The sequence below is a fragment of the Simochromis diagramma genome, unplaced genomic scaffold (assembly GCF_900408965.1).
Source record: "Simochromis diagramma unplaced genomic scaffold, fSimDia1.1 OVJJ01000596.1, whole genome shotgun sequence".
NCBI classification, from domain to species: Eukaryota; Metazoa; Chordata; class Actinopteri; order Cichliformes; family Cichlidae; genus Simochromis; species Simochromis diagramma.
This window is the reverse complement of record NW_024387245.1, coordinates 6,693,740-6,717,801: the sequence shown is the minus strand read 5'-3', so window position 1 is coordinate 6,717,801 and position 24,062 is coordinate 6,693,740. Positions and strand designations below refer to the sequence as shown.

The window sequence follows — 24,062 nt, the reverse complement described above, 5'->3', positions numbered from 1 at the left end:
TGGAGGGTTTACCTTTTTAGGCTTGAGCACAAGAAGCTAAAAATGTAGGAAAAGAAAGCAAAACCTGACGTTAGTCCTGGAACAAAAAACTGTTGATTGATCATTTTGGTAATGGATCACGTAAGTTATTGTTCAAATAAATGCATCAGGTTCTCACCTTTTAAGAAGAATTTTTTGGATTGACTCTGGAAAATAAAAACCCTAAATTTATTGCCATCTCCTTGATATTATCCACTATTTTCTGACAGTGCAAAGCAACTATTGCTCTGTCACCAAGTCCACATTAAAAACTTAGGAAGATTAACTTTTAGTGATTAACTGCAATTACTTAGAGTAAACTGTAAATGATTAAAGGTAATCATTTAATTGAGAAGCCTTCTTCTTGTCAGTAACTCTACCACAGTGTCACATGAAGTTCATTTAGATGATGACAAACTCATGCATCCGGAGTGTGCGCAGTTTACTGATGTCACAAAAAAAAAGCGAAGCTGGCAGGATGCTACAGTTACTGGATAAACAAGACAAAGAAGCATATTTCTTGAAACATTGTGATGTCAAAGAAAAGTTCAAAGATGCTGCCTCGAGCCTGCAAAACCACCAAGCCCACCCACATGTCTTAGTCTCATATACTGTTGCCTGAACAAGTGACAGATGTGTAACAGTTTTTCCTGGTACGGACTGCTGTCTGTGCAGCATATGGCACCCATGTGAGGTGGAAGATGCACAGAGTCAGGTAAAGCTGGTGTGTCTTCTAAAAGCAGTAATGGCGTTACTGGTTGGTAATCAAAGATGCATATCAGCTCGAAGGGAGAAAGATGCATGGTGTGGGCACATCGTGGATAACAGGCATTCACAGAGCCATGAAATGTGAAAAATGAAAGTGGAAGAAATTTTTAAAAAAATAACTATTTTTACCTTCAATGACTCACAGTAAACTAGCAACAGTCCATTTCCCCTAACAAACACTGTCTGACCACCTTGAAGCCACCCACTCTCTGCTTCACACAGAAAAGGACATTCATAGCAAGGTGGACATGTTTAAAGTTGGACTAGTCATTGCTGACACTGAATGCCAGTGTAGTCCCAATTTTACCAAAATGTGCAAAACCGAAATATTTTTAGTATTTTTTTTTCATTACAGAAATAAGCTGAAATAACATTCATGAAGAATATTTGGCTCATATATGCTCCACTGTCTTTACCAGCTAGCTGCTAATACTAACCACAGCCCTGGTACGTGGTTCTGCACAGGGACTATGCAGTAGGATTTTAATGCTTTTTCACTGCAGGAACCTCCCTGTTATGTTAACACTAGATTCTCGATGCTGATTAACTTCATCCAAAATGATAATGAAAGAACTTGATGAAACACCCAGTGATGGGATAGCTCGAAATATGCGTTGTTTTGTTTTCTATTAGATGGATATCATCGTGATCTTACTCATCATAATCATGCACTGGAAAGCATGGTTGGGACTTTCCCATCACCATCACCATGCCAGTAAACTACTTGGAGACTGGAAGAAGACTGGGCTGGAAATGTAGCATGTAGCAGCGTCAGTGTTGTGACATGCTGATGCATTCATATATTTTCATTCCTTTAACGGTCATGGTCATTACTATCACATAGTCATAATACTGTAACTACGCGATAGTAATCTCAGTTGTTTCTACAGCAAACCTTCGACAGCAAAACTTTCTTTGTGTGCTTCACACTTTACAATAACCTGTGATTTGTGATTTAACATGGGCCAGATGAGCTACCCCGTCCCTGATGTTCTGGTTTATTGTTAATGATTCAATGAAAGGTAATAATTGTGGTATGTAGGGCATGAACTCTATTTCATTCGGATGTGGGCCATGCCAGAAGCACAGCACGAGACACACTTTTCAGAGTAAACGCATCGACTTGATTGCTAAAGCTTTTTAAAGCTTAAGTATTACTTCACGCTGTGACACTCGACACACTTTTGTATTGTTTTTCCTCTTTTCTTGCTGATTTGCGACGCTTTCGTCTAACTTGCAGGCATTTTATTGTCAGTATCTTTGTCAGTGGCATATTGGATAGCTACAATAGATTTCACACCTAAAATTAACAACAGCAGGTGTTATTTTAACTGTCTTTGGGGTCCAAATATACTCAAGTGCAGTGTAGAAGGGATTGAGCACCCTAAAATTGAATCCCTGCTACGTGTGTGTTAATGGTGACTTGTGGTAAAGCTCACCAGGGCTGGGTTTTACCACAGAAAATGACTCATTTCTGTCTGAGGTGCTGTGTCTGCCAGAGCTGCAGACGGAGAAGTGAGGGGGGAAATTAAAAAAAGCTTGGTGTCGCCATGGCAGTGCTTGTGCTAAACCTTTTCTGTCGTATGAAGTCATCTCCAGAAGTCAAATTGATATTTCCTGTCTCGCTGTCTCGAAAGCTGGATACATATTGTGTCTGTGTTTAATTTTTTTTGCTTAATAGTTACAGTTTTCTGTGAGATGACTGACAGATTGTAGGGGTGATCTCTGTGAAGTGTTTTAAAAGGCTTATTTTCCTATGAGTGTCCTAAAAGCCCAGAGATAAGAGCTGAAAAATCCCCCAAAGACACACACGTCACGTCTTTTGGTTTTATAATCGAACGAGATACCCGTGAAGGTGCTACATCACAAATCGTGTCAGTTTACTAAGGTCTTAACCCCCACAGGAGGTCAAGCCACACACAGGCATCAGCAGCTAGAAGCATTCTGCATGTTTTTTTTCACACTTCATCATCTGTCCACACTTTTCCTCAGGCTGTTACAATTTTAGCATTCCCAGGAGCTTGCTTTTAACCCCTTTGAGGGGATGGGGTTGTAATTACATAAAAATACATTCATTAAAAAAACAAACAAACAAACAAACAAACCCCAAAACAAACAAACAAAAAAACTTCTTTCCAACATTTTTGTGAGCCATTCATTATTCCCAGAAATTTATACCTATCTACCTGCAGACAGCTTGTGTACGCCGAGGTATTTTTCAGTCATGCGACCTTTGGCACTGCACAGTTGTTGTGAGGCATTAGGAGCAAAGTGGACAGGGGCAGAGGCAACGGGGCGGATTGGGAGGCAGAGGGGAAAGCTGTTGGTGAGACAATGCGGAGTCAGACGGGAGGTCCCGTCTCCGAACATGTGCTGAAGGAGGACAGCACCTTATCTTCAGTTTGAGTGAAAACAAGCAGACAAGTTAGAAAGCTCAAGTTGGAGCCAAGGCTAAACGATTCCCCGTTTCCCAGTCTTTATGTTACGCTAACTGTCTTTAGCTTCATATTACGTGCTATCAGATTTCAGTGGACACCTACCTACACCAGAAGCAGTCATTACAGTTTAAAACTCGATAACTTTTGCTAAAAATGCTAAATCAAGTTGCAGCATCAATTCCACTTCTTCTTTCTTTTTCCTGAGAGAATAAGGTGACGATTCGCTGTATGAGTTTGCCTGGAAAGTGCAATGATGCGTGGTTTTCTTGAAACGTGCACTTTAACCGACAGTAAAGAAGAACTCTTTAGAGGCTTAAATGTAAACCTAATGTTTTGTGGAAGCGAATGCAAAACGTTAACACCTTGTCTTTTTTCTTCATGTGTTATTTCAGTCACGTATGAAGTGAGTTTTGCCTTACTGCACCGTGAGAAGCAGGGGGTAGTAAGTCAGAGTCGCTGTGATTTGATCACTTAGTCTTTTATTTTTGCCATATTTCCTTTTTGTTCTCATTAGGTTGCACAAACATCTTCCAGGAGTGGGGCTCCTGGCTGTATGTTGTGCAGGTGAAGACACATACAGCATTCATTTAAGGTGGTAGGGTCATGCATCTGGAGATAGTGTGAGATAGGTGGTGTGGTACCCTCTGCTTATTTTCCTCTGTCAGCATTATCTTTTGGCAGAAAGATAATGCTGAATCACTAACACTACAAATGTGTTAGTGATTCAGCTCAAAAGCACTAAATGTTGGCTGTTAGCGTTTTTTTTTTCTTTCTTTTTCTTTAATCTTTTCCATGACTTTTTCTCTCTGTATTGTGCCACAACATGTGACACTCTTACACTTTGACTGTGTTACAGAAACTTCCTTCAGTCACCGTATATACAGGCTTTTTCCCACTGCATTCTTTTCTTACACAGCTCCCTGACGGCGCCAACCTGTCAGTTGCTTGTTAAACTCATGTTGTTTTGGGTGTAGTTTGTGATATAGTTTTCTCTCTTTTTTTTTTTGTTAAACAGGATTTAGGTCTGCCTGTAGTCATTTCCTTGTTTTTGCCCATGTGAACTAATCAGGGGCCCATAACGTCTTGCCAGAAGAAACACATAAGGAGTGCCCCCCCCCCCCCCCCCCCCCACACACACACACACACACATACTTGTTGTCCCCCGAGTTTCTTAGTACCTGCTAAGCGCTGATAGCCTCAGATCTCAGTCTCTATATGTGTGCGTGTTTGCATCTGTGCACCAGGCCTGTCCAGCCCTTCACCCTCTTGTGTCTCTGCCAGCAGCAGGTTAGAGCTATCCATCATACATATGGAGAGATGGAGATGGTGTCTGCTTGGAGCAATGTTTCATGTTAACCTCTGCAATAAGAGGCCAAAACAAATAGTCATGCTATCATGATGCTCTTCACACACACAAATGTTTCATAAGATCTGACTAATCACATCTCTTCTTTAGAACAGATTGGTACCATATCAAAAGTTTGTGAGGCTCCACTCAGATACAGTATGCATGTGCAAAAAGTCTTAAGTCACTCCATTTCTTTATATTTTTCTTCCGAGCATTTTCAGATACATTTATTAAACCACTTAACACTGACCTGTGAATCATTCAAGCATAAGAAGGCACATAACTTAAGTGATGAACTAGTGTTGTGTCTTCACATAATAGACAACTTATCAAAGAACCAAGTTTAAATGGTATAATTGGGAACTTTTTTACTAGAACTACACATAATGTGTTCCCATTTCTTTGGTTGAATTGACAAAAATTCCAATGAAAACACAGTCTGATAGACATAAAGTAGTATTTTTGCACCAACAATGTGATTCCCAAAGAGGTATTAGCCAAAAACACAGCATGATGTGCAATTCAAGAAATTTGAGGAAACTGCAAGTGGAAGACAAAAAACAAACAAAAAAACAACAGCAGATAAACTGTATCTGAAAGTCATATCCTTAAGAAAAAAGAAGAAGAACTTCAGATGATCTATATACTGTTTGATATCCTGGCAAAATACAAATAAATGACAGGAGACTTAAGACTTTTGCATAGTACTGTAGTGTAAATGTAATGACTAATTTTCTTTAGGTTTTACATTCAGACTGTTTCATTCAATTCTAAAGATAATTAAATATCTGACAAAAAAGAAACAAATTTAAAAAGCACTTGAGAAAGAGAAGTTCCACACACGTTTGACCAATCATAGTGTGAAATGGATATATATCAGCATTCATCCAGAAGTAATGAAATAATCAAATGGAAGGCTAATATAATTTGCAATAAAGTAAAATTCCCTCTTGTATACTTTCTATCTTTTTGTGAGAAATCACTGATGGGGAGACGTTTTGTGACTTTTGGAGGGTTTTTTGTAGTTACATCAAGTTAAACAGAAATGAACAATGATCATATGCGCGCACGCGCACACACACACGCACACACACACACACACATAGGTGTAAATATACATATGTACATTTTGTATGTACTTGCAGTGATTGATATTGTCACTTCTGGATCACTATTAATATAATCACATTACAGTAAAACTCACAATTCTCCTCCTCTTCCCTTCTTTATCTTATCTGCCAGTACCCCCCTCTTACCTGTGAACACTCTCCACTAAGGTTATCAACATCACAGCAAAACAGCATTTCATAGTAATCCTGTCAGTCAACATAACTTTCAATTAAAAGCTCTTTTAACTCAAAACACGACTCGACAAGCACGGACCTTTTAAAAACTGTGTCAAAGTTTTTTGACTCAGCATCACGTTGTCTGTTTTGGGGTGTATTTTGTGGATTTCTCCGCAAACAGCAGCAGCAACTAAAAGATTCAAATCAAAACCAACATATCACAAATTTCTTTTTGCTGATATCGTCTTTGAAGTTTCATTTTTTTTGTGAGCCTTCAAACCACAGCTATGCTGATTTCCTGCTTGTTACTCAGAATAGTCATGTATTTATTGGGGAAAACGATACTTCTGGTAATACTGGAGCAATTCTGATGCATTAGCAAGGCTGGTCAGAATTAATTTGGGTAATCTTTGTTTGACTTTATGTTTTTATGTGTGCCATTTTATTTTTTTTACATTTCACCAGTTTCTGGCTCATGTATTAGTATTCATAGTTTGTGTGTATGTCTTGGGTGGTATTTGTCCTTGCTGTTGAGTAGCCCTGACCACGAACAAAGAAAAGATCAAGGGGAGTTGTGTGACCTTCCATAAACACATCTGTGTGTGTGTGTGTGTGTGTGTGTGTGTGTGTGTGTGTGTGTGTGTGTGTGTGTGTGTGTGTGTGTGTCAGAAAGACAGAGTGTGTTGATAGGACTGGGATGCTCAGCTAAGATCATGGCGGCACTAGTTAGATGTGCTAATAAGGGTAAACCCTAATTTCAAAATAATTATCCTGAGCAATAATGAAAATCAAGTAATTTAAAACACAATAACAAAGTTGCAGTGCTGTTTAATCTGTATATTTATGCCATATTTATTTTTATAATGTGTACTTTTTCTTTCAATCTTCATTCAGTAAGCCTTTGTGTAATATAAAAACAAACTTCAACTAACGATTATGTCTATCTTCTGTTATTATCCACAATAAACCAACGTGTCTGCATCTTTTTAAAAGGATGTGTTTCTGAATTTTAGTGCTGCCTTGAGAATCACACAAACAGTATGTTAGTGGTTCACATTTAAAACCACTCTTTGCTTTTCAACAAAATTACACCGCTCTCATGTAAATCTGGGGCTAGTGCAGGGTGTGCATTGGCTCATCCCAATTCTGAAAATGGAAAATGTAGCCATTTTCAGGGAAATGTTCCAGTAGCTCATAAAAAGAAAATCTTCCAGTGCACAAAGTGGATCAGCTGACAAAATAGTTTTGATATTGCTGAACCCAGCAGTGGGAGACTTTTGTGAACAATGACACAGACATCCATGGTCACTTCCTACTTGGGTCTTTTCCGTCACCACTTCCTTTCGCTCCCCCAAACAAAGTAATAGCTAGTTCATCACAAATAAGCGACTTGTAACCTTTTTCTGAGCCTGTAAGCCAAGGGTGGGCAATTCATTTTCCCAAATGGGTCGTGCCAATAACCTTAACTCAATTCTGCACAATATTAATTTTGTCACTTTATAAACTGCTGCTAATTGGAGTAGATGTTACAATTAGGCTATGGCAATGTCCAGCAGGCATAATAAAAAAGAAATCTCCTGTGTCTCGGGTTTGAAAAGTGTCTGATTCAATCTCTGAGGTGAAAATGCGAAGGAGAGTAGAAATGTGATGTGATCGTCTTTGAGAGTATTTGTATCTGGATTTGTAATCTTCATCATCATTGTTCATGTGAAGATGGATCCAAAGAGGACCATCAAGTTAACTGTTGGCATGTGAATAATAATGTTGGCTTGAAAAGCTCCAAATTTCTCATAAAAGCCTTCATCATATAGCAAATAGGCCCTTGCCTCGCAGTTTAGTTCATTCATTAGTACAGTTACAGTGGGGCAAAAAAGTATTTAGTCAGCCACCGATTGTGCAAGTTCCCCCACTTAAAATGATGACAGAGGTCAGTAATTTGCACCAGAGGTACACTTCAACTGTGAGAGACAGAATGTGAAAAAAAAATCCATGAATTCACATGGTAGGATTTGTAAAGAATTTATTCGTAAATTAGGGTGGAAAATAAGTATTTGGTCACCTCAAACAAGGAAAATCTTTGGCTCTCACAGACCTGTAACGTCTTCTGTAAGAAGCTTTTCTGTCCCCCACTCGTTACCTGTATGAATGGCACCTGTTTGAACTCATCATCTGTATAAAAGACACCTGTCCACAGCCTCAAACAGTCAGACTCCAAACTCCGCCATGGCCAAGACCAAAGAGGTTTCGAAGGACACCAGGAAAAGTATTGTAGACCTGCACCAGACTGGGAAGAGTGAATCTACAATAGGCAAGCAGCTTGGTGTGAAAAAATCAACTGTGGGAGCAATCATCAGAAAATGGAAGACATACAAGACCACTGATAATCTCCCTCGATCTGGGGCTCCACGCAAGATCTCATCCCGTGGGGTCAAAATGATCATGAGAACGGTGAGCAAAGATCCCAGAACCACACGGGGGGACCTGGTGAATGACCTGCAGAGAGCTGGGACCAAAGTAACAAAGGTCACCATCAGTAACACACTACAACGGCAGGGAATCAAATCCCGCAGTGCCAGACGTGTTCCGCTGCTGAAGCCAGTGCATGTCCAGGCCCGTCTGAAGTTTGCCAGAGAGCACATGGATGATACAGCAGAGGATTGGGAGAATGTCATGTGGTCAGATGAAACCAAACTAGAACTTTTTGGTATAAACTCAACTCGTCGTGTTTGGAGGAAGAAGAATACTGAGTTGCATCCCAAGAACACCATACCTACTGTGAAGCATGGGGGTGGAAACATCATGCTATGGGGCTGTTTTTCTGCCAAGGGGACAGGACGACTGATCCGTGTTAAGGACAGAATGAATGGGGCCATGTCATGTTGGGTCTTCCAACATGACAATGATCCAAAACACACCGCCCGGGCAACAAAGGAGTGGCTCCGTAAGAAGCATTTGAAAGTCCTGGAGTGGCCTAGCCAGTCTCCAGACCTCAACCCCATAGAAAATCTGTGGCGGGAGTTGAAAGTCCGTGTTGCTCGGCGACAGCCCCAAAACATCACTGCTCTCGAGAAGATCTGCATGGAGGAATGGGCCAAAATACCAGCTACTGTGTGTGCAAACCTGGTAAAGACCTATAGTAAACGTTTGACCTCTGTTATTGCCAACAAAGGTCATGTTACAAAGTATTGAGTTGTATTTTTGTTATTGACCAAATACTTATTTTCCACCCTGATTTACGAATAAATTCTTTACAAATCCTACCATGTGGATTCATGGATATTTTTTTTCACATTCTGTCTCTCACAGTTGCAGTGTACCTCTGGTGCAAATTACTGACCTCTGTCATCATTTTAGGTGGGGGAACTTGCACAATCAGTGGCTGACTAAATACTTTTTTGCCCCACTGTACATCCCCAGCAAATACAAGACCTGCCTTCCATTCTGCATCTGAGAGCTCTCCTCAAAATTCTCAAATTTCTGTTCTCAGGTCCTTTACTCTTTGTAACACTTTGCCCAGGCTGAGCCACCTGACAGCTGTGTGGTAGCCTATGTCACCATGTTCAGTCTCATGCTCCTTCAAAAATACAACAGTCTGTGATTCAGTGCTCCTAGCCTGATGAAGTTAGCTATGTTAGCTACAAGAACGGCACAATAGCTGATCCAAGCTGAGTCAAAGGAACAAGTAAATAACCATACAAAACAAAGGTTAGTGAAATCTGTTTGTGTTGTGTGTCAAAAAGTGAAAACAGTATCAGCCAATGTATCAGAATATCAGATTTTTAAATTGCCAAATATCTGTATTGGTCTTAAAAATCCTAAATCTGTTGGGCTTTATGTAGGGGAGCAATTAACACCAAAATTCCAAACAATCTCAATGAAATTAATCAACTTAAAGAAATTAGTTGCACAGTTACTGCTGGTGAAGCAAAGTGGTTTGGTCCAAGGTTAAACTATTCTCGACTTTGAGATGAGCAATTGAAGGGACTTCCAGTGAGAGGGAAGGATGTTAGCTCACATATGACAGGGTGGTAAATATGACATTGGGTTAATTTGCCAACCACAGCTAGGAAGGTCTGTGAGCGACTCATCCTTCAGCTACGTGAGTAAGTGGCGAGTGAACTGGTTGGTGTGTCAATGCCCCTCATAACTAAGCTAACTAAGCTAAGCTAACTGCCTCCTTGATCTAATAATTTCAGCCACTTGCTCTAAAAACATAAAAACATATTCCCCAAGAGAACTTGTTTTCTGAAAATGTAGCTAGCTTGATAAAACAGCAAGCTTGAAACTACCACTGAATAGATTCATACTTTTTTCACCTATAAATGAACTGCATCAGCCTACTGAAATAGCAAGGAGAGAGCTAAGGGCACTTGATAGTCCTGTACTACTGATAAAAAATTAAACATCATAAGTGGCTAATGGAGGTCATTGTGTTGGTTTGTGGGTAAGTGGAACTTTAGGATCAATTAATTATTTAAAACACACTAATTATAGTACAAACAAAGAGCACTGAAATATTATAATTACATATGTACGTTGTTTAAAATACCATGCATGCTATTTAAAATGTGTAGTTATTATTATGAATTAATCAGTGCATAAACATCAAAGCACTTTTAAGGTAATTGGTTCCTGCTTTACTAGCATAAGTGACGCTCCCTTTTAGTTTTTTCAGAGTTTCATTTGTTTTTACTGAGTTTGCCAAATAAATCTGCTGTGATGTTGTAACAGTGGGTGATATGCAGTTTACCCCCAAGCTCAGGGGGGGGTTATTATTTTCTCTCACCGTTTCCTTCATAACATGCATGATTGTTTTTGCATGTCTCTTATTGATTCTGGGGAGAGGTTGTTCTTTGACCTATGGGTGTGTGTATTTTTAGTTTGATGTAGCCAAGGAGCACTCTCCGACCAGATGCTCCCTATATGGGAAAACTGTTGTGATCAGCAGATTTTGCAGACATTGTATGCTTATGTGGTCGGAGGGCAGGGGATATGGTTAGAAGAGTGTCAAACACCCCTGCATTACTGAGAGAGAAATTTGGGGAGGGGATGAAAGCTTTGACAACTGTCAGGGGGGATGATGTCATGTGTGGGTCTCAGCTTGTAAGCCTGGATGTTTTCCGCACCGGTGAAAAAAAACGAGCTCCTGGGAGTACATCTGGAAGTCTTACAAAGTGGAAGCTGACACCGTTGAGCCGACAGGTTCAGTCAGTGTATTAAGGGGTGTAAACAGAGAGATGCTTAGATGGGAAATGGGAGGGGCAGACAGAGATAAATGGATTGAAGAAACAGCAGAGGAATGGATGATGTTTTTGAGGGGCAAAACACAGCAGAATGAATGAATTGAGGGAGAAGAGGAGGCAGATTAAATAGCAGCCAGGGTCGAGGGAGGTGATTTAGCCACGAGTGACTCAAGGAATGACATATGGTTTGTCACTTTGATCCAGACTGGAATATTTCAACAAGTACTGGTTGAATTGTCATAATATTGTAGAGAGAAGATGAATCTCTGTGACTTCACTGATGTCAGGACTGCCACTTCTTCCACCACTAGGGTTGTCTTTGTGCTTTTAGTGATATGAAGTTTGCCCAGTACTTTTATTATAACCTAACACTAACAAAGCTAAAGACTTCACTTTGTCCTCAGATTTAATTTAGGTAACAGCGCAAACGTCTGGAGCATAATTCACAAATTTCTAACATTCCAGCTGTGTATCTTGTGTTACCTTTGGCATATTAGCCTGTCAAAGGAAACACCTTATTTATGCACATTAGGACTGCCAAATATGTCAGCTATTTGTGAGTGGCTGGTATATTTGCAAAGTTTGCTAAATATTTGAAATTTTGAGGATTTGACAAGAAGTATAACTATGTGAAGGTACTGTTAACCTTAAAAGTCCACTATTCTCAGAACCAATTTCATGCAGTGTTGCCAACTAAACAGCAACTAAAGCTAACATTATGCCAGCAACACAATGTTGGGCTCAAGTGTTCTAAAAATCATGCTCTGATAAACCCTTTGGTTACCTTCTCACATTGTATAAAAATTAAATTGCTATCCAACAACGTTAGATCCACTTTGAAGGAAGTTTCACTAACGTCGACTAACAGCAGCTAACAGCGGCACTCGGTATCATTGTAATTGGACAGAAGTGAGCTTCTCTCACTCACTGACCTGTATCGATCTCCTTTCACAAAGTTTTACAGCTCTTCCATAGTAAATAGTAGTGATGGACAGTTGAGGGAAGGAGTGGACTGACAGCCTACACTCACTAAAAATGAATGACAGCCAAAGTTGTTTGTCCTACAGTGGCAACCGTAGCTAGATTCTTCAATCTACTGACATCTAGTGGTGAGATTTTGCACACTGCACCTTTAAACATTGCTTCAATGATCCTGACCCAGTCTGTGAACAATAACAGCAATACCTAAGGATATGTACATTTTGGCAGTTTGTTAATACAAAGTTAATGGCAGAAACTTTCTCACAGTGTAATCTACATGCAGCTCAAGGTACCTCATAGAGTTGCATAGATTAGATAAATCTGAGCCATCTTCTTTTGCTTATGCAGTTCAGGGTAACGGTGAGTCTGGAGCCTATCCCAGCTAGTGAGTGCTAACCCCTCCAAACTCAATGTCTCTCTGGATAAGCTTCCTAAATGGTTTGGTTGTCTGCTTATAATTTGTCCATGATCAGCCGTCTTCTGTCTAAACGCATGATTGTTGGTGCACTTGTTTGTTAAGCTTAATAAGCAAACATCTCCAAAGGTGTTGTCACATTTTTACTTTTTTTGGCATAAACCTTGGTAACAAATTGTAGGCTTTCATCACATCTGTAGTATCTGTTCTTCATTTCTCTTTTATGTGTTTTATAAAATATATCAGGGGTAAGCAAGTGATCACCTGTGACAGGGAATAATGGTAGGATGGTAAGTGCATTAGAGGGTTGAATTTACTGGAACCGGAACCTGGAATGTCCACTAGTGACCAATCGTCTGCAGCCAGTGAATCACTTGCTGTGAACTTTATCTCCTGCTTAATATATCTGTCAGTGGTGTGGATTTTGTGTTTTTCACTATATTTTTAATTCAGGTAACTGAGCATGTCCAGTATGCTTCCTGAAGGCCAGCCTGTATAAACACAGAGGGCACCTGAGTTGCTGTTGCTCTGTTTACGCACTGCTCACGCTACCTCTTCCCTTTATCCTTCCACAGCTGCTGACATATCTGCAGCGGATTCGTGTGTCTCTTTTAGCTTGTGTTATTTATCCAATCCGCCCCTGCCTACAGATGCAATCACTAAACCTCAAAAAAAAAGCGGCCACTTGTGTTCTCTTCTGCTTGTAAAGCCACAAACACGCCTACATCTATAACCTTTATGTCCACTGCAAGCCCACATGCCGCACATTTGCCAAGACTAAAGCAGAGACTGAGCAGGCAGCCAAATGAGAAGATTTTTGTCAAAGTAAGCGGAGCTAAAAGCTGTCAGAAGTTCAGCTCGTGATAACCATTCCTAGAGCGATTAGAGAGGGTAGCGTGGTTACTGCTGGAGTGGCAAAGAAGATGAATTCAGAGAAAAAATGGATGGGGGAAAAATGGGAAAAATGTGCAGTAAAGAAGAAAAATGGACAAAGATAAAAGAACAAAGGAGGAAATCTGGAAATATTTCAGTTTTATAACTTCTTCATGGCTCTAGGCTGCCCACAGACATGCCAGAATTATTTGAAGCTTTTCTCTTGCCAGTGTTGTCTCTTGTTAAATGCCAGCATGTGGTTTTAGAAAAGGTCTGAGTCCCACCCAAAGCCCCTTTTGACATTATTCCTTTGAAGGGTCAACGCCATAAATGATAAATGCACCAGTTCAGTCTTCAGTTCAGCACGACATGAACTTTTTTCTAGTTTCTGTAGATGTTTGCTTGCTTTCTTTTTAGAAGATTTGGTTTGACTGTCTGTCTTGGATCAACTTAACAACTGATTTCTCACCGCATCTAATTAAGGTCAAATGTCAGGCCCACTTCATGATTTTGTTTCCCAGAGCTGGTGATTTGCATTAAGCTTTAAAGCTCTTTATAGATGGTTAGATATGTTACAGATGAGCAGGTGCCAATGGGATGCTGAGCCAAGCTTTGAAGCCTACAGGTGCTAAGTTGAGTGATGTCTCACAGGTCAGCGGGTGCTGCTTTCTGCACTCGCTGTATCAGCAGCAAAGTCTTTTGGTTTTCCTTTGGTTTTGATAACTGTGGCAGAGAGAGCAGTGGGGTTTTATTGTGTGGCTGACAGACTGCCGGGATCAATCAGGACCACGTGGTCCTTGACTGAAAACAGACCCATTGTAATATCACGTATGCAGTATTCAAACCAACTTAGATTAGACATTTCTGGTCAGCATGTTTTCCATTTTGATAAATGACATGCAGAGTTTTTGGCTTTTTTGGACGTGTTCATTGACGCTGTGGGCCTCTGCTGTTTTTGTAGTGTGGAGAGCCCAACAGTCAGAATGATTATGAACACAAAACAAAGGGAAATTGTCTTAAAGTTAAAACGCACTGTCAGTTTTGTTTATGGAAGGACAGCATACTGCTTTAAGCTCAGTACTATTTATCTATAAACAGTAAAAGATGTTTGTAACCACTATCACATCATATATTTGTTTGTACATTAGGCCTGGACCATGTTAAATGACAGAAAATGGACGAAAGGTTGGATGGAAGACCAAAAGTAGCTAGTTGGCTAGCTAGCTTAATTAGCAAGGTGCTTCCATTGTTATCTTGTGATACTTAATGGGATGCTAAATTTAGCCATTGACAAATAGGCTTAAAATGAATGTACTTGCCAGAAAGTAATGCCCAACTGACTGCTCTTTTAAAGGGGTTGAATGTTCAGCAAGATGTAAAAGCAAGCATCCATCACTTGAAGTGGCCACTTTAAATGTTACTGCCTTGAAACTGGTAAGTTGTACAAAAATGCCAAGGAGAAATTAGCTTGTTACCATTTTTTAAGCCAACCTATAAACTATTTAAAAGATAGTTTTGCTTTTTGCTGTCACCATATGGTGGCCTTCAGAAAAGAATACAGGTTAAAGACACATCTGTAGTGGCTTTATTTTTCTTTCCCTTTAAATGTACCAGGAAGCTAAGCCTGTATTTCCTACCATCTACGCTGTAAAGATGTTCTGCTAGTTGTATATACTGTATATATATGTCAGTTACTGTTGGAGAAAGGCTCAAGCAAAGTTTGTTAAGCTTACTGTTTCTGGCATTTCAACGTTTTTTGAAACCATATCTAATGAGGTAAAGTTGAGTTTGACAGTGACACTGCTTGCTTATTGGCTAGTGACTGACAAGTCATTCAACCCTCGATAATTCCCTTTTCTGGATAATGACCATAACTTACAAAATGAACTTCATGTTTTATTCAGTATGACTTGAAAATAGCAACTGGTGTCATAAAGTAATCAAGAAAGTGTTTACTGAGGTCAAAGAGCAAGGAAGCCAAGGGCCATTTTCCCATAGACTTATAGACCTACATCCAGTCACCCATAATCCCATGAAAAGGAAAGAAGAGTCAGTGCACTTCTGCATTGGCTTTACTTTTACAACTCAAACCTACATCTTGCTTAATTCTGTCCTTTTTTGCAGTCAGGACATTTCATCCTGAAGGGGGTCTAAATGAGTAATTTTTGACACATTTCACTTAAACCACAATGATCAGTTTCATTCTTAAAGAAAAGTCACAGCTTGACCTTAGCAAGTATTTTATTTCCCCTGGGGACCATGAGTGTCTGCACAAAATTTCATGGGAGTCCATTGAGGAGTTGTTGAGATATTTCAGTCAGGATGAACTGATGTGCTATACACGCTCATGTGTGACTGAGTACATAATGAACCTTCCAGCAGTGATGGACAAATATACCCATATGGAAAAGATATATATAAATCTTATAAAGTTTTTATCTGTCTTGTATGAAACTTGTATGAAAAGCATACAAGAGTGAAAACACATATAAGATCCCTTGAAAAATTATACAATGAAACTTGTGTTTTGTATACTTACTAAAAAAAAATATGAAAGTAATGAGAAAGTGGCCACTTTCATGACTAAATCATATATTTTTTTACTATTTCTTTTCCATATGGGTATATATGCCAGTACCTCAGACACTCATGTGGCCATTTCCATCCACAGAGGGACAAGACTGCTTATTGGTTTTCCAGGGCAGATGTTAGCCCATCTCACAAAAATAGACAGTTATATAACTTCACTGGTTCTGATTTGAAGAGAGTAGAGCCAGGAGACACCCAATACAGCGAAATGAGATTGGTATACACAAAGTATGTGCCTGCCAGTGGACAAATGATGTTCCTAAGTGATTTACAACTCGGTTTGACTCTGAACTGTACTTGAGCTCAGTCTGTGATGAATGAAAAGGCCTGGTTGGCCTGAAGCCATCTTAAATCAGCTAAATTAGCTGTGTGTCCGTGTGTGTGTGTGTACCTTTGGATTTGTGGGGATGTGTATAATCAGGTTAATAGGAAAAGGAAATTGAGCTTCTCTGAGAGATGGAAAGGGGGTCACAGAGGAAGTACAGAAATGACTGAGGGAGAAACAGAGGGGATAATACTTCTCATCTGGGGTTCCTGTATATGACTCAGCAGGCCTCCTTCGTGGTCTCTGGAAATTTAAAAAGTGAAATCTTATATGAAATCTAAATGATCGACATTTAAACGTGACTAGCAGTTTTACAACTGCTCTGTTTACAGAGAGGGATGCTTACATATGCTAATCCCTGCATGTATTGCTCTCTGTGGCTTTCTTGTGTTGTTAATATGCACAAGAGACCACTCCACATTTTCAGCAGTTTGTGATTTTAGTAAGCCAGTAAGCACATTTGAATGCATGGAGCAAAGAGACAACCTCGGCTGAAATATTAAGCCAGTGCTGAAGAAAAACAAAAGTTCCTTGAGTGACCACTAGATGCTGGCTTCCAAAATAAGTCAGCTTCCTAGTGCAGTATATAAAAACTCTTTACTTTACAGTCGAATTAAATGGTCTCTTGAAGTGGGCTCTGTAGCTACTTTGACCCAACTGTATGCAGAATTATTTTGTATATATCAGATATTCCAAATTATCTTTACACTGGTGTGAAAAAGTGTTCCCTTCCTGATTTCCCATTTTTGTCAGATCATCAAAGAAATTTAAATATTAGACAAAGATAACACAAGTAAACACAAAATGTCGTTTCTAAATGAAGGTGGTTATTTTTAAGGGGGAAAAAGGCCAAACCTATATGTGTGAAAAACTTTAGCTTCTGTCTCTCTAAAAAGAACATGGCAGTAGAGTTACATCTGAACAAAGAATAAGACCTCTGGAACAATATCCTTTGGACAGACAAGACCAAAGTGAAGATTTTTGTCCATAATGCACAATGCAAAAACCAAACTCAGCATAGCAGCACAAACCGACTGTGAGGCACGGTGGTGGAGGGGTGATGATTTGTGCTTGTTTTGTGGCCATAGGACGGGAATCTTGCAGTCTTTGAGTCAACCATGATCTTCTCTGAACAGCAAAGTATTCTAGAGTCAACAATGAGGACATCTGTCCGACAGATAAAGCTTGACCAAAACTGGGTCATGCCACAGGAAAATGATAACATCCACAGCAGAAGACTTACAGCAGAATGACTGAAAAAGAAAAGAGTGAAGATGTTGCAGTGGTTCAGTCTAAGTCCAGACTTCAACCTGACTGAAATGCCGTGGCGGGACCTTAAGATAGTTGTGCATAAACGAATGCCTGCAAACGTCACTAAACTGAAGCAGCGCTGTAAAGAAGAGTCAAAATTCATCCACAACCACGGAAAGGTCCTGATAAAATCATATAAGCTGCTAAATCACGGGGTGTACTTTCACAGGGCTCTCTTTTAGATGCTACTGTAATCATTTTAAGCTTTTAATCAGAAGAATAAATTGTGTAGATTCAGGGAGGTTTTGACTGAGTAAGAACATTCATTCATTTTCTGGAGCTCGTGAATGTCTCTTCTAAATATCAAAGCAATCTGTCTGGGATGTTGCTGTGTGGACCACACTGAAATATCTGGTGGAACAAACCAACAAACATAATCAATTCTTGGGTGTTGCTAAAAGATGTAAAATTACTTCAGTCTAGACCTTTTAATGTAGTTCTCAGACACATTAGCTACAAAGCATTACCATCAAAGGATAAATAGCTGCTTTATCCTTGTGTGTCTATGTATGCGGTCTGCCTTTGCACATTCTGTTTTTAATCCCACTGTTCTTCTACTCCTCTACACTCCCTCAAAGGTCCGGGAATTGAATAAATTATATTGAAGGAATTTCCTGGCACAGTAGATATAAAGAGTGTCATTGTGGTGCAGGCACAATGAGACATGGATGGATTTATATAGAGGCTCTGTGATATACTCATCTCAGTGACAGACAGACCCAGACTGGGCAGAGTGCAGAGAAGAAGCCATTGTCCTGGAGGTCAGATTGAACCCTGACCAAAATGGCTCACATTGATGTTCGAAATTCCTCTTCCAGAATGACTGTTTGTGTCTGTGTGCGTGTCTGTGGTTCACAAAGTTCGGCCCTCATCTGGGTACATCATTTTCATGCACCCGTAAATAATATTGACATAAATAGAATTATTTATATTTGCTGTAACTAAAATACCTAAATGCTAACTTTTATTTATTACATTTACAAAGTATTTTAGTAGATCTCTTTTTTTTCCATTTCCAAGAGGCATCTTGAGGGTTTCAGAAATATTTACTGAGTGTTTATGGCTTCTGCACTTAGAAATAACTGCATACGCACATCTTTTGTTTCAGTATTTGTCCATCAGTTTATGTAAACCTACTCTGAAGAGCAGCACAGCAGACTCAAACAGGAAGTAAAGCGGCGCCGCTCTCGAGTCTTATCATGCGTAACCTTTTCTGTACTTTTATCTTTGCAGTGCTGCTGACCTGCGTGTTCTCCTTCAACGTGGACCAGAAGAACAGTTTGTCCTTCTCTGGACCGCTGGAAGATATGTTCGGCTACACTGTCCAGCAGTTTGAGAACAGCGAGGGAAAATGGTGAGTGTCATCAGCAGCGCGTTTTTTAGGAGCTAAAATCATCAGGAGGCCGGATGTATGTGATCCCTGCATCTCACATGTAACACAGTAAGGGGAATTGCTGAAAAGAATACATAAATGGGCCAATAGGTTCGAGTATAGGAGCACAGAGGTGTGTTTAAATGAGACACTGAGACAAGAATGTAACTCAAAAGAACCAACTGACTTTAGTGAAATAAACCATAAGGTTGACAAGCACAGGTTAAAGGCACTTTACAATTGTAGAAAAGAAACTTACAAAAAATGAAAGAAAAGTAAAACACATACTAAGACAATGACTTGGCCAAGTGTCCCTTTTGGTTTTCAATGCTCGGTTTCAATGCTCGGGTGCACCCTAGTAACCTGACTCCTTAACTTTCATACAAACAGATTACACAAATCGAATGTACATTCAAATGAAAATCTCACTCTTTTCACATGTGGAAAATGTTCTACACAACAGCTTATTATTTAAAGTCCCAAATAAAAAATGTCCACCCCTATTTTCTTTCCCAGGGTGTGAAAGAAAATAGGGGTGAGAGAATGTCAGTCAGTGGTCTTATGAATAACCAGCTGTGTTAAAGTGTGAGTGATACACACCGCAAGGTGCAGCAGATCATCAAGTGGAAAAGAAGCGAATCTCAGTCTCTCTAAGTCAGGGGTGGGCAACTCCAGGCCTCGAGGGCCGGTGTCCCTGCAGGTTTTAGATGTGTCCTTGAACCAACACAGCTGATTTAAATGGCTAAATTAGCTCCTCAACATGTCCTGAAGTTCTCCAGAGGCCTGGTAACGAACTAATCATGTGATTCAGGTGTGTTGATCCAAGGTGAGATCTAAAACCCGCAGGACACCGGCCCTCGAGGCCTGGAATTGCCCACCCCTGCTTTAAGTCCAGGTGGGAAGGCTGGGAATTGTTCCTGAGGATCCACCTCAGGAACAATTCAGCACACACACACAAAAAAAGCACACACACACGCCGAAGACAATGGTATGGTGTCTCTCGGTCGGAAAATGCGGGGCTCTAAATAACGTAACAGGACATGTTTTTTTTTCTCTTTGATGACAGTAATACGACGTGAAAGAAAATAAACATTTGTCGCGCTTCAAGTGTTACCTTACTTCTGGAAGCAGATTGAGATGAACTTTCAGGCAGTTGATAACATTCAGAGCTAACAAAGGCTAACAGTTTAGCTCCACGCAGTACTTTATAAAGTCGCCAGAAAACTGCTGCATTCGCCTGTTTACTCACTTTGGCTACTTTTAACATGAAAGGTGGCTGATAACCAGCGAACTTATGTGCAGCACAGTTGGTTACAAACTTTTATCTAGTACTCTTTCCAACTCAAAAACCTCAGTCTCTCTTTTCTCCTGCTAGCACGCAACTACCTCCACACATAGCACCGAACACAGTGTAGGTGGGTGACACATACAGCGGCAGGCTGCTTTCCCATTGGTCAAAGCATACTGGGACCTGTGCATTTCGATTGGTTGGGCAGGCTGTCCATCTCTCCTCATATTTATCACTCATTAAAGTGGTACCCTCATTTTATGTGGGTTACACACAGATGCTCGCTGAAAGACAAGACCGTTCCAGCGCGAACCTTGTTGTAAAAATAAAGATGACTTCATGTGTTAATATTTTACCTAAAAGTCACACGAGGCGTCTTATCTGGAACATTTTTGCAACACTTTACATGTGGTACAGGTCTGCAGCAGCATAAGGTTAAATAAACAGAAAGAAAAAAGCTCATCTTATGCAGTAACTTCACACCACACTTAGTGTCATTGTATGAATACATTCAGTAAATTGCATCCATTCCTGCTTATCTAGTTGCCATATCTTGTCCCACGTCTTTTGTCGTAAAGAGACTTTTCTCACATCAAATTGATAGCTTTGGTGGTGAGATGACTGTTTTCATACCGTTTTGGTTTATCACAAATTCCCTTATTAGAGTGTTGGACTAATTAACCAACAGTCTTATGGATCACTGTGTCTAAGAGGTTGCATATCTAAATGCAATACTCAGAAGACAAACGTCGAACATACGGTGTGTATTTAATGCTAATTAAATTAAAATAGCAAAGTTCTCAGAACAGCCAGGGAATACAAGTATCCAAGAAACACTAGAATTACTTATTCAGACAGCACATGGAAATCAGAGCTACATGGCACACAGATATGGTCATGGACAACACGACAAATGACAAAGAAGGACTGAGAAAGTACATACACAAGAGGTAATGAGGATAGAGGAAATGAAGACAATCAGGGAACCAGTGAGGGCCCAGGACAGGAAGAAAAGCTGCGCAAGACACGAAGGGAAACTGAACGTTTCAAATTAAAGACAGGAAGTAAGTAAAGAAAACAGACAAGAAGACAGACTGAACGTGAGACATTGAGACAAAGATGAAGAAACATTGAAAGATAAAGACAAACAGACGAGACAGAAGGAGGGCCAGAACAGAAACACAAAGGGAGACTCACTAAATACATCACTAAAGTGAACAGAAACTGAAGGCACAAACAAGGCTAGAAAGTAAACCATAAAGAACTTATACAAAGCATCAGAAAATTAACAAGATGTATTAAAAACAACCTTGTGAATAGAAAACAAAACATTAACACGACAGAAACCTAATCCAAAGAACCTAAAATCCAAAACTAGAATGAATCCTCAACTCAAAGACTCAAAACCTTGGATCAAAGACCCATGGACCATGACAAACTGGGTGGGAGAAGCAGACCAGTTGGTAGGCTCCCTTTCACCAATTTTACAGCCATCATTTTACCAGGAAAATGTGTCTTCTGTCCTTCAAGGTCTTATTCAAAATCAGCAATACTACACTTTAGGAATTTGATTAATTTGCATAAGAGGAGTGACATCTAAATATCCAGCTGACCTCTCTTCTAATTTGATCAATTTCTCAGACAGACAGTTTACCTGCAGATTTCCAAACAGATTAATCATATTTAAATTATCCTTTTTAAATTATCTTTTTCCTGGAACCATGTTCCAGGATTTTTCCTTCACCATTTATGAGGTTTCAAGAAGAAGATAAACGACAGATATGAATGTTTGAAAAAGTTATAGATGAAAAGATTAGATGAAAACTACTCAAAGGATAAATTCAATTGGTTTATTGTTTTATAAATAAGTTGAAAAAGAAAAAGTTAAACAAGTAAATAATGAAACAAGGTAAAATGAAGTAAGAACAAAATGTTAAACAAGTAAATAATGAAACAAGGTAAAATGAAGTAAGAACAAAACGTTAAACAAGTAAATAATGAAACAAGGTAAAATGAAGTAAGAACAAAACGTTAAACAAGTAAATAATGAAACAAGGTAAAATGAAGTAAGAACAAAACGTTAACAAGTAAATAATGAAACAAGGTAAAATGAAGTAAGAACAAAACGTTAACAAGTAAATAATGAAACAAGGTAGAGGAGAGAAAACCCCAACAATCCCCTCTGAGCACGCACTAGGCGACAGTGGGGAGGAAAAACTGCCTTTAAACGGGCAGAAACCTCCGGCAGAACCAGGCTCAGGAGGGGACAGTCAACTGCCGGGACTGGTTGGGGAGGTGAACAGAGGTGGAGCAAGACGAGGCTACACCAGGTGAGGAAGCAGTAGAGTCTCTCGTCCAGGGCCAGCGGAAGCGTTTGTTCTTCTTTTTCATGCACTTTTCTACAAGAGCTTTTTTTTCCAGGATGAGGGTTCTCAACTCATCGATGGTTTCTTTGTTTTGTTTCTCAAGCTTCTTGCATGTTTTCTCCACCTCTTCCAGTGTTGCTCGTTTTTCTTCAAGCTTTTCCTTGAGCTCTTTGGATGTTTCCTCCTGCATTAGTTTGTCCTTGTGCATGTCTGCGTTTCTCTGTTGTACTTCTTTGTACATGTCTTGTAGCTCCTCATTTCTTCTGTGGATATCTTGGAGCGTACGCTGCAGGTCGTCATGTATGTTGTCTTGTTCTTGCTTTTGCGCCTGCATTTCAGTGTGTTTGCGCTTCAAGTTGTTGTATTCCAACAATATCCCCTTAGTGAGCTCAGAGTTGTTTCTTGCCATTTGATCCATCCTTTTCTGCATGTGTGAGCATTGTTTGTCCAGTTTTTCTTTTTCCCTTTCTAGTTGACTTGTTTTGTCCTTCAGTTCACTACAAAACTGTTGCAGTTTTAGGTTTTTACCCTCAAAGTCTTCGACAATACACTTCTCTTCTTTCAATCTTTCTTTCTCTTGAAGAAGGTCTTTATTTTGGCGCAGAGTATCATCCACCTTCTCTTTCAGCATTCTGTATTTTTCCTCCGTGACTTTGAGTTTGTGCTCCATGTCTCTTTGCTTTTTCTCCTGTTCTTCCTTCTGTTGGAGGATTTCTTTATTTTTTTTCACAGCTTCATCGAAGTTTTTTTGGAGCAGCCGATTCCTTTGGTCCATATATTGGAGATCCCATTCTGTCTTCTCAACAGTAGCTTTGCTGTCTTTAAGCTGGTTGGACATCTCCTTTAGTTCCGCGCTCTTTTGCTTGTTTTCCTTAATTAGTAAGACAATCTGGTCTCGGGCTTGTCCAAACTTGATTCCCCAGCCCTCATTAATAATTGTTATGTCGGGCTGGCGTTGTTGTCTTTCTTCAAGGTTCTTATTTTGCGCTTCCATCTGTCTACACTTCTCCTCCAGTTGAAGTTTCTCGTCTTCAATCTGTTGAATTTTATTCTGGAGGTGGTAGTTTTCCTTCCTACTGTCATGTAATGCCCTTTGGACGGCTAAGAGGTCATTTGGCCGGCCACGACAGGAAGGAGAAGCGGCGTAATCTTTTTGCCTTGGTTGGTGTCTTGTTGGATACATGTTGAAGGTTGTACACGACAACTCTGAAAAGGTTTCCAAAAGTTTCTGTGGTGAACGTGTGAAAGCTGCAAACACAAATGCTGCGAAGACACGAACTACCAATTGCTGTTTCTCACCCCTATTTAAGGTCAAACTTCAAAGGATCAGAATGTAGTGACATCATAACTCCGTGAGCCAATGAGATTGTCATGTGACATTTTGGAATGGGGATATTTTTTTTTAAACCGTTTTCAAATTTAACTTAATATTTGACTGTTT

The 24,062-nt window shown here is 39.8% G+C and overlaps 1 protein-coding gene across 1 annotated transcript in view; it reads left to right on the top strand.

Moving 5' to 3' along the window:
* Positions 1 to 24,062, top strand: part of itga1 (integrin, alpha 1) — a 70,796-nt gene that overhangs the window by 9,033 nt on the left and 37,701 nt on the right. The window contains exon 2 of the mRNA XM_040000398.1: positions 18,829 to 18,949. Coding sequence (XP_039856332.1) covers positions 18,829 to 18,949 — 121 coding nt within the window. The remainder of the gene's footprint in view (positions 1 to 18,828; positions 18,950 to 24,062) is intronic.